At 58.1% G+C, this 12,770-nt stretch overlaps 5 protein-coding genes across 5 annotated transcripts; 2 read left to right on the top strand and 3 right to left on the bottom strand.

The window, feature by feature from the left end:
- Positions 1 to 370: 370 nt before the first annotated feature.
- On the bottom strand, positions 371 to 2,163 carry SPRG_09001 (hypothetical protein; the record flags this gene model as incomplete). The annotated part of the gene is made up of 2 exons (XM_012348122.1): positions 371 to 512; positions 545 to 2,163. The coding sequence occupies 2 exons, from the start codon at positions 2,161 to 2,163 to the stop codon at positions 371 to 373; spliced, it is 1,761 nt and encodes a 586-aa protein (XP_012203512.1).
- Positions 2,164 to 3,139: 976 nt separating this feature from the next.
- On the bottom strand, positions 3,140 to 5,625 carry SPRG_09000 (hypothetical protein). The gene is made up of 13 exons (XM_012348121.1): positions 5,386 to 5,625; positions 5,268 to 5,338; positions 5,142 to 5,214; positions 4,998 to 5,092; positions 4,816 to 4,951; positions 4,659 to 4,766; positions 4,476 to 4,586; positions 4,253 to 4,428; positions 4,087 to 4,203; positions 3,957 to 4,039; positions 3,754 to 3,907; positions 3,515 to 3,703; positions 3,140 to 3,461 (listed from the first exon to the last, which is right to left on the bottom strand). The coding sequence occupies exons 1-13, from the start codon at positions 5,620 to 5,622 to the stop codon at positions 3,170 to 3,172; spliced, it is 1,842 nt and encodes a 613-aa protein (XP_012203511.1). The 5' UTR covers positions 5,623 to 5,625; the 3' UTR covers positions 3,140 to 3,169.
- Positions 5,626 to 6,282: 657 nt separating this feature from the next.
- On the top strand, positions 6,283 to 6,840 carry SPRG_08999 (hypothetical protein; the record flags this gene model as incomplete). The annotated part of the gene is made up of 4 exons (XM_012348120.1): positions 6,283 to 6,452; positions 6,501 to 6,559; positions 6,607 to 6,667; positions 6,712 to 6,840. Coding segments are annotated over 4 exons (419 nt in total), but the record flags the coding sequence as incomplete, so codon positions are not given.
- Positions 6,841 to 6,891: 51 nt separating this feature from the next.
- On the top strand, positions 6,892 to 9,394 carry SPRG_08998 (hypothetical protein; the record flags this gene model as incomplete). The annotated part of the gene is made up of 13 exons (XM_012348119.1): positions 6,892 to 6,995; positions 7,045 to 7,156; positions 7,200 to 7,410; positions 7,456 to 7,702; positions 7,754 to 7,937; positions 7,982 to 8,065; positions 8,124 to 8,315; positions 8,362 to 8,472; positions 8,519 to 8,664; positions 8,707 to 8,868; positions 8,915 to 9,042; positions 9,089 to 9,168; positions 9,213 to 9,394. The coding sequence occupies 10 exons, from the start codon at positions 6,892 to 6,894 to the stop codon at positions 8,843 to 8,845; spliced, it is 1,530 nt and encodes a 509-aa protein (XP_012203509.1). The 3' UTR covers positions 8,846 to 8,868; positions 8,915 to 9,042; positions 9,089 to 9,168; positions 9,213 to 9,394.
- Positions 9,395 to 10,102: 708 nt separating this feature from the next.
- Positions 10,103 to 12,716, bottom strand: SPRG_08997 (TKL protein kinase). The gene is made up of 6 exons (XM_012348118.1): positions 12,154 to 12,716; positions 11,095 to 12,102; positions 10,675 to 11,044; positions 10,535 to 10,627; positions 10,387 to 10,485; positions 10,103 to 10,326 (listed from the first exon to the last, which is right to left on the bottom strand). Exons 1-6 carry the CDS (start codon positions 12,627 to 12,629, stop codon positions 10,201 to 10,203), a joined length of 2,172 nt encoding a protein of 723 aa, XP_012203508.1. The 5' UTR covers positions 12,630 to 12,716; the 3' UTR covers positions 10,103 to 10,200.
- Between the last annotated feature and the right edge of the window lie 54 nt (positions 12,717 to 12,770).

Here is a 12,770-nt window from a genome sequence, read left to right as displayed (position 1 = left end):
GCAAGAAGGGTTACTTTCTGGCGGAACGCGTAAAGCTGTGTGTTTGTTCTAAGGCCATGCAAGGGCGCCATCTTAAACCGGCGTGCCCAACCGCCAGCTCACCCAAGATGGCGACAGCTCACCCAAGATGGCGGCAGCTCTACCAGCTCTCTTATTATAGCAAGGCGCAACCGCCGAGATCGACGATCACGCCTCCAAGCTTATCTATACGATTTGCGCGTCCAGCTCCGAACCTCGTAGCGACTCAATGCTCTTTAACCCACCCACCCGTCCCTTCTGGGCGGCAGCGGCCTCCCAACACATACCCGTTCGTCTCCCCATGCACTTGCGTCTATGGGGTCGAAACGAACGATGGTTGAGTCCGATTAAATTAAGGTGACGGCGCGTGGCAGCCCGGGCCACCGGCAATGCGGAGGCACGACGTGGTCGGGAAGACGGCGAGGAGGTTGGTGACAATGACGGCCAGCAAACAAAAAGCGACGACAAGCACAAGGACGAGGCCCATGGCGCGGCTCGCGCCCCCCGAGCGCTTGAGGATCTGGACGTGGGCTTTCTGGCGCGGCAAGAGGACGAGCCAAAAAGCGACGCGAGCTTGACAGCGTACGCAATGAGGTAGCAGTATGTCATTTGCCAGCGCACCGCGCTGTCGTTGCGCTGAATGTCGTTGAGTTCGACCTCGAAAAACGCGTCGACGGTCTTGAAGAGAAAGGTGGCGACGGGCACGGCGACGTTGGCGCACGTTGTCACGAGCGCGTAGACGGCGCCTTCGTTGCCGACGTCGGCGACTTCGACGATGCAGTAGGTCGTAAACAAAAAGAGAAAGGCCGTCGGAAGCTGCAGGCACGTGCGGCCGGCGAGGTAGACGTACTCGCTTTGGACAAAGCCCCAGACGGTCGGGAGTTTGCAGCTCGCGTCGATGGCCACGAGCAGCAGTGTGTGCAGAATGACAGTGTGGTGCCAGTCCCAGTTGAGGGCAAATTTTCCGATTGAAAACATCGTCGCTGTATAGAGGAAAATGCCAATGACAGTGAACGCTTGGTCGGCGACGGGTTGCACATGCAGCAGCGTCGACGCGAGCGGGCTCGAGACCGTCGTGTCAAAGGCGATGCACGCCTGGTTGAGGAGCTGAAAGGCGCAGAACTGCCACATGACCCGCAGCTGCAGGAGCTCCCAGAGGTTCTTGAGGTAGAGGCGAAAGTGCAACACCACCACCTTGTCTTCGACCATCCAAAAGGTTGCGGTACCAATGCACACGGCGCACGGCAAGACGAGGAGAGCGTATACGGTGTTGGGTGAAATCGCCCAGTCAAAGCTGCCGCCGTACGTGTAGTTGTTCATGCAAAACCCGACCAGAATCTGGGGCACCATACCAGAAAAGTCGCGCACGAAATACATGGTCGTCTGCATGCGACCGCGCTGCGCGAGGGCTTCGCGCTGAGCGTACTGGACCGCCATGGCGTCGCAGGCGGTGACGGCCATGACGTAGCCAAAGCTCGCAACCATGGAGAGCACGATGAAGAGCCCGCTGCTGGACGGCGCGTCGAGGTTCATGTACTTGGCTTGATCGCTTTCCGAAATGTTGGCCAGTGGACGCCGCGCAATGAAGGCCGCGCCGTAGTACGGCTTGGCAAACGGCGTCAGCGCCATGACCGCGCAGCACGTCGCGCAGATGGTCCAGCCGAGAATGATGTACGGGCGTCGCTGCAGCCCAAAGAGCGGGAAGCAGTCGGAGAGAATGCCAAAGAAGATCTTGAACGACCACCCGAGGTTGATGAGCGCCGTGTACGACGACACTTGGTAGCCTTGCATGTGCAAGTAGTTTTGAAACACGGGGTATGCCAGCGCGGGCAGCGTGTTGAAGAGGATGCCAACGCCCGCGTACTGGCTCAGGAGCGCGAACGCTTCGAGGCTGAGAAAGTGCAGCGCCGTGCCGGCGCGGAGCGCGCCGCCGTCGTCGCCCATTTCGCTCGCCTTGTCGTAGCTGGACGTCTCGTACGGGTCCAAGTCGAGAAGCATCTGCGTGTGGAAGAGCTCGTGCGGCGGGTTGGTGGACTTAGTGTCGAGGATCGCAAAGTCATCGAGCTGCTTCTCGTCGAGGAGCCAGATTTGGCCCGACGACGGCGGCCGCTCGGCCGGCGCCACGAAGCGCAGTTTGGAGCTCATTGTCGCAAAAGGCAAACTGGGGAGCGACATCGCACTTGCACCCAAATGTGGGGTGTAGTACACCGTGGGACTCTTTTTGTCGCTGCCTTCGCATCAGAGGAGGATACGCTCCATGTGTGTAGACGATACCACGACACAGTCAACGATCAGCGTTCAAACCGCATCGAGGCCCCTTGGTCTTGGCCAGAGGGCTAGCCCTACGACTGCTGTTGACGCCTGATTGTGAGTCACTTAATGCATCTTCCCTCATCGCGGCGAGCAATGGACCGCTGCATAACGTCAACGATTCACAGTTTAGTGTAGTTCGACGAGAGAGCACGTAGGTGCTACGGTAGTTTACCGGTACCGGTGCAGGGAGCAAAGGGACGACGGCCGGTGGTTCGAGGCGTTGGTATTTTAGCGTTTTCTTGAAAGGTTGTCGGACGAGGTTCTCATTCGCTTTCGATCGCAACCACGTCGTTGGCATCACTCGGTTCACTCGGTTCTCTCCTCGTAAGTAAGGTTTATCCCAGCGAGAGACGAGTTAATCCCACATGCCGCCTGTCCACGGTGGGATTAGTCACCTGTTGGATACCTCGGGGATGCGATCATCATCTCCCGCCTATTAGCGTCGACCACATATCGAGCGATTTCATTTCAGTACAATAAATGACCTACGACGTCGCTGCCAGCCTCCTTTGCAATGCCACGCACGATCTGACAGCGCACAAGAGGACATACTACCTACGGCTCGTCCAACGGTTGCAAGTCAAAGCTGTCCTGAGACAGAGCCGGGACGCAGACGCGCCATCCTTATGATGCGCCATCGCATCACCAAAACGTTGTATGTTGTCTATGTCACGGCAGGGGATCGGTCTCGGCTATCACGCAAGCTGACAAACTCAGGTCGGGAGTCTTGGACGAGGTCGTCGACACCGCTGACCAAGTGACCTGGTTCGCCACAACGAGCCTTCCTTCTGACTCTCTCTCAATTTGTCGTCCGTCCACTCCATTTTTACAAGGCTAATTACGCTTCGTGTTGCGGCATCGCAAAGTCGGCGCCGCGATGGGCAAAGAGGGCGTGGAGGTCCAGCGTCTCTCGGAGCGCATTGTCGTTCTGGACGTCGCTAAAGTGGCCTCGGTAGCCATAACAGACGCGGAGGCGGCCTTGCTTGGTGCCGTAAATGAACCCGTGGCCCGGCAGCGGGTGGAAGAGCGCAATGTTGACATCGTCCACCTCCGACTCCATGTGGGACACGAGCGTCATGTCTTCCCAGCGGTAGATCCGCGTCACGCGGTGCAGCGGAAACTGATTGATGCTAGCAGGATTGATACCTTGATACAAACCACGACACAGTTGAAAGAAGTGTACCGCTGGATGCGATCGCGCACGCCGTAGCCGAGGAGCACGTACGCACCCGTGGGACTAAACTTGACCGACGTCACGCCGCCCGCCGCCGTCTCGGCCAGCAGCGTCGTCTGCATCACGTTCCCAAAGGTCTCGTCACTGAGAGAGATGAGCGCAAGCCATGTCGACTGGTAATGCGGCGCTAATTGCCCCCTAGACGCCGCACTCGACGACTGCTCTATCGTTGTCATATGGATCGATACCGCTGGGCGCGCTGCGTCATGGAGAGCCGCGTGCGGCTCGATGCAATGTGCGGTCGGATCTGGGCCACGCGGCACGGTACGGCTGTCGACGCGGCGTCGTCATTCGTGGTGGTGGACGGTGTCTCCAAGCTCAGTCGGAGAGCGTGCTGGGAATCTAGTCGACGCAGTGCGTAGGATGCTTCCAGACCCACTACGATAGGTACCGGTACGCTGCCGCAGTCGGCGCGTGGTGTACTGTTCGGGGGTGCCCGGTCGGCGGCGCAAGTGGCCTTGCAAAGACTGGTCCCTACAGCGTCGTGTCCAGCAGCGACGGTACATATCATCGTTTCGTACGTCGAGGACGACTGCACCACGTAGAACCGGTGCGACTGATGGCGCAGCTGCGACAGCGAGAGTATCTCGGAGGCCATGTTTTCAAGAATATGGGGCTGCGGCGACGACTCCGATGCCCTAAACGCATCGATGAAAACGTCGACGAGAACCGCTGGGTATGCTGTACGGGACGGCGGCCGCGCGCTGCTGGATCTCGTCGACGTCGTGCTGCGAGTCCATTTCAGCCTCGCGCTCGGCTTGCCAGAGCGAGTAGTCGGTGCAGACGGCGAGGTACTGACCGCACTTGGAGATGTCAAAGCCGCCGTCGTTGTACAAGAGCGCGTGGGAGAGCAAGACCCGTGGCTACCAAAGGCATGGGCGGATGCGTCAACGATCCATTAAGGACGTACGTTGTACATGGCGCGTGTCGCCATCGGTTCGACCGACGTCGACCACATCGGGTCGTAGTCCCACATGGTCAGCGTCACGGTCAGGTCGGCGGGCACAGCTCCCAGCGGCCGCTACGGAAAAAGGATCAAAATCATGAAAATCTTGAAAATTTCATGAAAATCATGAAACACGTCAAAAGATACCCCATATTTTTCGTTGGCTTCGCCAATCAAAAGCTTGTTGGCGTCCGGAAGGAACGAGACAGACCGCAGCGTTTGATAGCTAAACATGGCTATCCGCGGCAGCGAGTGCTATCGACGATGCGTCTCCAACAGCGTACATGACAGGAACGAGGCCTACTTGGTAGTCCCACGTGTAGACGCAGGTGCCGCTGGCGATGCCGATAATGTTGCCCGACGGGTGAAACGAGACCGAGATGATCGCGTGGCGTAGCGTCGCTTCGTAGAGGCACTGGCCCGAGTACACGTCCCAGAACCTACGCGGTCGCGCTAAGTGCAATGTCGACAATTGTAAAAAAGGACCGGATCTGGAAGCCAAGGCAGCCAGACGCGACGTAGCGCGGGTTGGTCGGGTGGTACTTGACGCTCCACGGCGTGCGCGGGTGGCCCACGAGCGTCTACGCATCCCGTCCATGCTTCCGCGTCGTCGGGATCGTGGGTGGGTACCTGCAGGATTTTGCCCGTGCGGTAGCAAATGATCTTGACCGTGTGGTCGCCGTGGGTCGACGCAAACGTCTTCCTATCGGTGCATACATCACCATCGTCGTCGTCATACTCGGCGCAACGTCGTACCCGTCGGGGCTAAATGCAATCGAGATGGCCGACTTGGTCGTCGGTGGCATGTCAAAGTACTCGCACTCGTGCTACATGCGCCATGAGATACCTGTGGCTGGCGAGACGGTCGGCGAACCTTGGTCGAGGCCTCGTTCTCGGCCCAGATCGTCTCGCTCGGAAACGCTTGGCGGCGCGAGAGCCCAGCTTGGCGCTCGCCGAGGGTCCGTGCAATGTTCATGGAGCGGCCGACCCGGCGGAAGGACGGGCGCACGCCCGGCGCGGCGATCGCGAGCTGCGCGCGCTCGGCGACGGCTGCCGGCGTCCGGTCGAGCTCCTCCGTCGCCCGCGTCGGCAGCAGGCCTCCGTAATCCATCGCTCTTTGAGAATAACACGCGCTGCGGTGGTAAATACCTCCAACAATAAATATTCTATGCTATTCATAGATAGAGGTTTCCGTTGGCGAGGTGGCAAAGCTATCATGGCGTGCGACCCGCCATACTGGAGGCTCGCACACACCGAAGTGGCTGAATCGAGACGCGACGTCCAAGCTCAAGCTGCTTGCAACGGGGTTGGAAGTCGCATCTGCAGGCGGTCGGCTGCTCGAAGATTGGTTTTCAAGGGTCCGCCGCGTGAAAAATGCAGCTGCCAAATGCTGGATCTCGCGCCGATGCGTTCGACATGCGTGGAGAATGGAAGGCCTAAAAACACTCATCTGACAATCTGGCGTTGCAGTCAGTGAGGAAGAATAGAGAGATCGTGACGCCGCGAACAACTTGTTGCACCAAACTGTCTTCCAGCTGCAACTTCCTCAATGCTTGATTCGGATCCGCTAGACGCACGCAGGACCATGATACCTCTTCTCTCTACGTATATCATGGAGACGCAGCAAGGTATTAGGTAAATGCATTTAACTTGCCACTCTTCAAGTCGTAAAGCTTCGTGACAGCGCGGCGCATAGACAATATTGTGCATCGTGGATGGCGTGAAGAAAGGCAATATCAATTCTCGGAGGAACTCAGACTTCTATTCTTAGATATGATCCCGACGTCGCCACGTAAGCCGGTGTACGCGGCGCCGCAGCCGCCAGCCGTGAGCCCCGTGCGCCCGACGCGGTTCCGCGAGTCGCTGCAAGCCGACTTGCCGGTGGTCGACAGCGCGGTGCACTGGCTCTCCTTTTTCCACGCGATTTGCCCCGTCGCCGAGGTCGTCCACTCGAGTTTGAATGGATCGTACGACATTATTGGCGCGTAGATGACGCCACCCGTCCACCTCCTTTTGCCCGACACGATCTTTCTGAGCCCCGTGACGGGGTGCGTTCTTCGGAAGGAGTCGGTCGCATGAGATGGTGCGTGCGTAGGAGTCCGAGCCTCTGGTACCACTCGGGCTCGAGCGGCAGCGTGCGACGAAAGGCCACGCAAGTACGCAAGCGAGATGCAATGGAAATGACGCAAACGACATGTAGCACATTGCACCAAACGCGATTCTGGACGCGCTGGGCACCCGTCATGTCGGCGACGGTCCGGTGGCCATTTGCCGGTTTGGGTTCACGTCGCACTTGATTTCACGCGCGCAGCTCGAGGCATTCGCATGAAGACAAATGGCACGTAGGTTGACACGTGGTGGTTAGATATTGTGTGCACAAATGAACGCACACGCCGTGGCTCCGATCGCTGCCGACACGAGCTTGGACCCGCCCGTGCCACCGTTTTGTCTGCAACGCTACATCAAGCCGCTCGACGACAAGCGGTAACACATGTGTATTGTCCATGCATCAAACTATCAAGTCTGCATGTAGATACATCGTGTCGTACTCGCTGCCGATCGTGAGCAACGACGGCAAGACCGCGAGTCCCAGCATGTGCGAGGCCTTCTTGGCGCAGTATTCCAAGCGCTACAACCTCGCCAAGGTACATAATTTATTATGTCTTGTACTCCATGGCCATGCTCTAGGGCTGTCATGTGATGCCCGAACGTGGAGCGTCGGGCCACGACCAGCGACGCCATCTCTTCAACAACCCGGAAGCGTCGTTTAACTTTCACGTGTCCTTGGGCACAGCAGAAGCCAAGATCGTGTCGCCGATCATGCGCATGAAACACATCACAACGTCGCTCGCCAGCGCCATCAACAGCCGAAAAGGTGCGGGGGCTCAGCGGATCCAAGGTGCAATTGGCTTTTTTCAATCGTCGAGTCGACGACGACGCGTAGGCCTCGTGTGCGAGTTTATCATTGGTGCCAGTGACGACGAGATCTACTTTACAGCGATCCTCGGCGTGTCGTGGCAAGACCAGCCTCAGCCGTCCTGGGATGCACTGCGCCACATTGACCCCGAGTCCAAGATGATTTGGCAGTACCACCGCGATCGTGCCCGGCGACATGCGCCAAGCCCAAGGACGACGCCGCGCGAGCTTAAAGACAAGAACGCACCGCCGAGTCCCCAGCTTCAAAACCCACGGTCTCATCTCACTTGAAGCGATGTACTATCTCGGTTACTGATGACGCGTAGCTTTCCGTCCTTGGCCAATGGGCATGTCGCGCTCGGCAGCAATTCGTGGACACGGAGCCTCGTTAGCGCCGACCAGTCCCCGCGCTACACGAACGCGTCCCCGTCCAAGTTTTTCCGTGACGGTCGGTTTGTCACCAAGCTCTCGGCCCTGCAATGCGAGACCGCTTGCCGCCTGCATCTTCCTGTGCGTCGATTGCAGTGGTGGACAGATTGTCTATAATTGCGTAGACGCACCGAGCGTGTCGCCCCGCCCTGCTCGTGGATTTAGCACGTCAGGTCGAAGATTACCGCGAAGAGCTCGTCGACGAAAAGGTTCTCCTGGTCCATGGATGCTGATGATAAGGAAATGACATGGTGCGTCGTGGGGTAGGAAAAGTGCCTTGTCGCGGAAGACGCGGCGCATCGCTCGTCCGAGCAAACCAAAGCCGCCTTGGCGACCAAGGACGCGATGGAGAAAATGCTGGCCGACATGCGCTGTCTAGAAGAACGCGACACGGAGCAAGCGGCGCGGTTGTGCATGGCCTCGGAGGAGCGCGAGACGCGGGCCATGGCCATCATCAAAGTCGGTTGATTGCGACTTGCGATGTATATTGACAGCGACTTTACAGAAACAAGCGCAAGCGATCGAGGTGCTCGTCGCCCGCAACACGGCCGAGGACATTTCTTTGCGGCGCGAGCTGGAAAACTGCAACGAACAGCTCAAGCAATTGCACCATACGGTAGTCGACGGCACGAGACACAAACAATGCGTGAAGTTGCGTGTAGGAAGTGCTGCACCTCGATGCGCTCGCTCAAAAAGCGAGATCATTGCGACGCTGTCGGCCGATAGAGAAAAGGCGCGCCAACAAGCTATTGTGGATGTCATGCAGCGCGAAGGCGCTCAAAGCCATATCCACACGCTACGCGCACAGGTTTGCAACCCAAGATGGCACTGTCTGAAAACACGCAATCAGATCTCGCTGCTCAAGCGCGACAAGGAAGTGCTGCGAAAGGAAGCCAACAAGTATCTCACGGAGCGCGACGAGCTGCTACGCGTCTTGCCGATCGTCACGTCCCTCAACGACAAGCGGTCCGTCAAGTCACTCAGGATGAACGTGATGGACCTCGTCGGGCTGGTGGACCACAGCTAGAAACACCCATCTTTACACATTTTCGATGTAGGACAATACCAAGGAGCTCAACATGCTGCAGCTCACGGCGACGAGCCATGGTCGCGTGCTCAAGAGCGTCTACAAGCACCTGGCACCAGGAAAAAGCCTCGCGCTGCCCGTGTTTCTCACGTTTGCAGGGTATTTCCCGTCATTTTTTAGGCAAGAATTCGGAACAACAACGTAGCGACTGCAATTTTATGACTCAACTACTGACACGCGACGACCTGCTGCACATGATACAAAAGTGCTGTTTTGCCAAAGACAGTACGTCGATATATCTGCCAGTGTCTCGAGCTCATCTATCGCAGAGGACGCGGTGACAAGCTTGTCGTACGCGCAGTTTTGCGAGTGTCTCGTGCGGATCGCGAACGTCCGGTACCTCACCGAGCTGCCGCAGATCACCAAGCGGTTTGCCCACCTCGTGGAGAAGGACTTGCTTCCGTTCGCGCGGTCTGTGATCCCGTCCATGATGAAGTCGGAACTGCTGTAATGCTATTATGCAAATGGTTCTACAACCCGTGCGAGGTCCTGGTAGGATGTGTCGTTAAGGGCGGCGCATCTGGGGGAAACGCAGGGCAGCGGTTCATGTCGCGAACGTCCTGCAGTTCAAAATAGGTTGGCTCGACAGGTAGCTTCGACAGGTCAGGGCTCGGCACTCGCTCATATGGCGTGCAACAGCTTGAGCTCGTGCTGGCGGGTGGGTGCGTAAGCTCGTCGAAGTCGCGCTCCCGTGTCTCCTGCCAACGTATAGTCCTACCACGAGCAAGCTCCAGCTTGATCTTTCAATGTGTTCTTCGTGCAGGTCAGGTCGATGCGCGGTTCACGGCTTTAGAAATACGCTTTGTTGCGTGCCCATGCTGGCAACATGAGATACATGGGTTCATGCGTGGCAGGTTGCTGGCTGACCACTGTCGGTCGTCTGTTCTCGGCCAGAGCGCCATCATTAGCAGCGCGGCGATATACAAGTTGATAAAACGCAGCGCAGTTGAGACAGGTACATATATATATATACATATATAGGTGCTACATAGCCCCTATATACATATATAGGTGCTACATAGCCCCATACTAGTAATTGATACTAGTGCGAGCAGCAATCAAGCGCTGGTCGAGTGCGCTTCAGAAGGTTTTGTTCCACCAATCAAACTCGACTGCATATTAGTATGATCTACAAACGCATTGCTTACGTGAGTTGGAGGACCGTTTAGAGCAAGGGGGATTATAGTACCCCTGGTTTAGAGGCAGGATGCTCAAGGAACCAGCGCGATACCTTCGACCCGACGACAACAGACAACACTAATGAGCTACCACCTCGCGAAAACTCGACAACAGGTCCGACTCGGAAGCGACTGTGGCTTGAAGTAGCGCACATACGTCGAGGTGACCAGAGGTCGTGGCCAAGTCCAGCGGAGAGCAGCCGTTCTACGCACAGGACCAGTTGAGACTAAAGGACGAGCTACATCGACCATGAAGAGAGCCTACCGCATCCAAGACGTTGACGTCGGCGTTGGCTTGGAGCAGGCTTTCCACGATGACCACATTGCCCCGCGAGCTTGCACAGTGCAGGGGCGCGCGAGCCAACTAGATGTCGAAAGTAGAATACGCTGAGAAAAGACAAGGGCACACGTACCAGCGTCTCGCAGCAGTTTGGATCGACACCCTCTTGCAGAAGCGTGTCAACTTCATCGAGCTCGCCGTTGCTTGCAGCCGTGTAGAGACGCATCTACGAACAATGGCCCGTTGAGATCGCAGGTTGCAGTGCGTGCATACCTCTCGACAAAGCGCTTCAAGCCGCGCGGCCGACGCCGTCAGTCCCGCCACCGACGGCACGTTATTGACCACACGAGCGAGCGGCGGAGCGGCGGCGGCTTCGGTCCCGTTGATCCTGTCGAGGGGCGTGGGGCGTGGGGAGTCGATGGGCGGGGGTGACGCGAGCGCTTGTGCGGCCACGTCACGCTTCTTGCGGAGATCGAGCGTTGACGGCCCGACTTCGGTGTTGCGCAAGTACTCGGTCGTCCGCCGCTCAAAGAGCTCGAGGTACCCGCGGAGACGCTCTCCAAACTGCACAGCAACGTCCAAGAAGCCGACGATGTCACCTTCCTTGAAGATGGGACACGTCTTTGTCCGCACCGCCGTCAAGCTCGTTTCGTGTCGCTCAAGCGTGAGGAACTCCATGAGCGGAATCGAGACCTTCCCCATCGTCTTGGTGAAAAACAGCTCGACGTCTTGAGGAAGATAGCGATTGTGTGCGCAAGCGGCTCAATGTCGTGCAGCGTCGCATACTGGTTGAAAAGATGCTGAAAGGTGCCGGTGACGGGCTGAAGCTGAATCGGGTCGCGGGTCTCGTCGCAGATGTGAAGTTCACACCACATTTCATACGGGGTCCCAAACAATGTTGGGTGTCGCATCCGAGATGTCTTGAGGACCGCGATCGTGAGGTCGACCGTGGTGACATCGGGCGTCGTAAAGCCACCGCCGCCGTACGCTTGGCGGATCATCTCGAGCCGGCGGACAATCTCGGGCGCCGTCGGCCGAAGTTCGGGGTCGAACTGGATGCACTCCAACGCGAGCTTCTTGTACTCTTCGGACGGACATGCGTAGTCATCGTCGAACGACTGCGTCAGCATCGGGATCGCCGTCTCGCGCTTCTTCAGCCAGGTAGTGACAAGGTTGTCATCGATGGGAGTCCGTCGCCCAGAGGTCTTCAGCACGTAGCCGAACGGGACGTCGCGCGTCACGAGCGAGATCAAAATGAGACCGAGGCCGAAGATGTCGATCTTGTCCGTGTACGCCGTGGCGCTGCTGTTCAGCTTGGCGTTGGCGCCGCCTTGAGGCTTTGGCAGTATCTCGGGGGCGCCCCACCGAGCCTCCGTGATACCCTTGGTGAGGTACGTCTCGTACGCCTGGACCTGGCGCATCTTGAAGCCAGCAAAGACCTTGACGTTGCCGCTGTCATCGACGAAGACATACGACCACGAGACGTCGCGGTGCATCAACCCGAGGTTGTGGATGTGAGTAATAGCCTTTGCGATTTGAGACGCGATCCATAGCTTCTCGGGCCACGTCGCGTCGTGCTTGCTCATGAGGTACTCTTTGAGGGTCATGCCCGTGACGTACTCGACGTACGCGATCGGGTCGTCCGAGTCGAGGTTGCTGGCGCCGATGAGGCGCATGAGCGTACCGTCGCCGCCGTTGAGCCTATAAGACATTGAGCAAAACGCATGCAAATGTGGAGGTAGAAGAACGTACGCTTGCATGATGGCTAGGGTCTTCTTGACGCGCAGAAGAACGTCCTCGTCGCCTTTAAAGCTATTCTCGAGCTGGATGCGCAGCACGAGCGTCCCGTTCCGGAGCCGACCGGGCGTGAACCGAGTGAACGGAAAGTCGCGTTTGTCAAAGTCTAGGGGACCCGAGATGTACTCGAACGTGGCGTCGTCGACTTCCATGACCGAGTTGAGTCGCTGCTGCATGAGATGCAGTGCGCGCACCTCGGTGAGGCGCTGGACGACAGCGCTGGCAGCATCACCCAAGCGCCGGGCTCCTGCGACTTGCGCAGCGTAGAGCTCGAGCTCGGTCTCATGCCGGCGTGTGAGCGATTCGACCTCGGCGGCCCGCTCGTGCTTCTCCTTCTCGAGCTTGGCCTTGGTCTCCTCCAGCTCGCGCTCGAGCTGCTGGATGCGCGCTTCGTACGGGTTGAGGACCGGCTTGGACTGCGTGGGGTGCATCGCGCGCTCCTCAGTGAGGTGCTGGACGTCAGCGTCGACGCTGACAGCTGCCGCATCGCTCAAGCGCCGGGCTCCTGGGACTTGCGCAGCGCAGAGCTCGAGCTCGGTCTCGTGCCGGCGTGTGAGCGCTTCGACCTCGGC

This window comes from Saprolegnia parasitica (genome assembly GCF_000151545.1).
Source record: "Saprolegnia parasitica CBS 223.65 unplaced genomic scaffold supercont2.41, whole genome shotgun sequence".
Taxonomy (NCBI): Eukaryota; Oomycota; class Saprolegniomycetes; order Saprolegniales; family Saprolegniaceae; genus Saprolegnia; species Saprolegnia parasitica.
The sequence above is the reverse complement of the archived record's forward strand: the minus strand, read 5'-3'. Positions and strand labels throughout refer to the sequence as shown.

Excerpts from the sequence above, each read along its gene's own strand:
- SPRG_09000 (XM_012348121.1), bottom strand. The coding sequence starts at position 5,622 with ATGGATTACGGAGGCCTGCTGCCGACGCGGGCGACGGAGGAGCTCGAC. Across the intron at positions 4,952-4,997 it reads TGCCTTGGCTTCCAGATCCG|GTTCTGGGACGTGTACTCGG; the intron begins GTCCTTTTTTAC and ends GCGACCGCGTAG. Across the intron at positions 4,767-4,815 it reads TCTACACGTGGGACTACCAA|CACTCGCTGCCGCGGATAGC; the intron begins GTAGGCCTCGTT and ends CATCGTCGATAG.
- SPRG_08997 (XM_012348118.1), bottom strand. The coding sequence starts at position 12,629 with ATGCACCCCACGCAGTCCAAGCCGGTCCTCAACCCGTACGAAGCGCGC. Across the intron at positions 12,103-12,153 it reads ACCCTAGCCATCATGCAAGC|GCTCAACGGCGGCGACGGTA; the intron begins GTACGTTCTTCT and ends AATGTCTTATAG. Across the intron at positions 10,486-10,534 it reads CAAACTGCTGCGAGACGCTG|TTGGCTCGCGCGCCCCTGCA; the intron begins GTACGTGTGCCC and ends TTCGACATCTAG.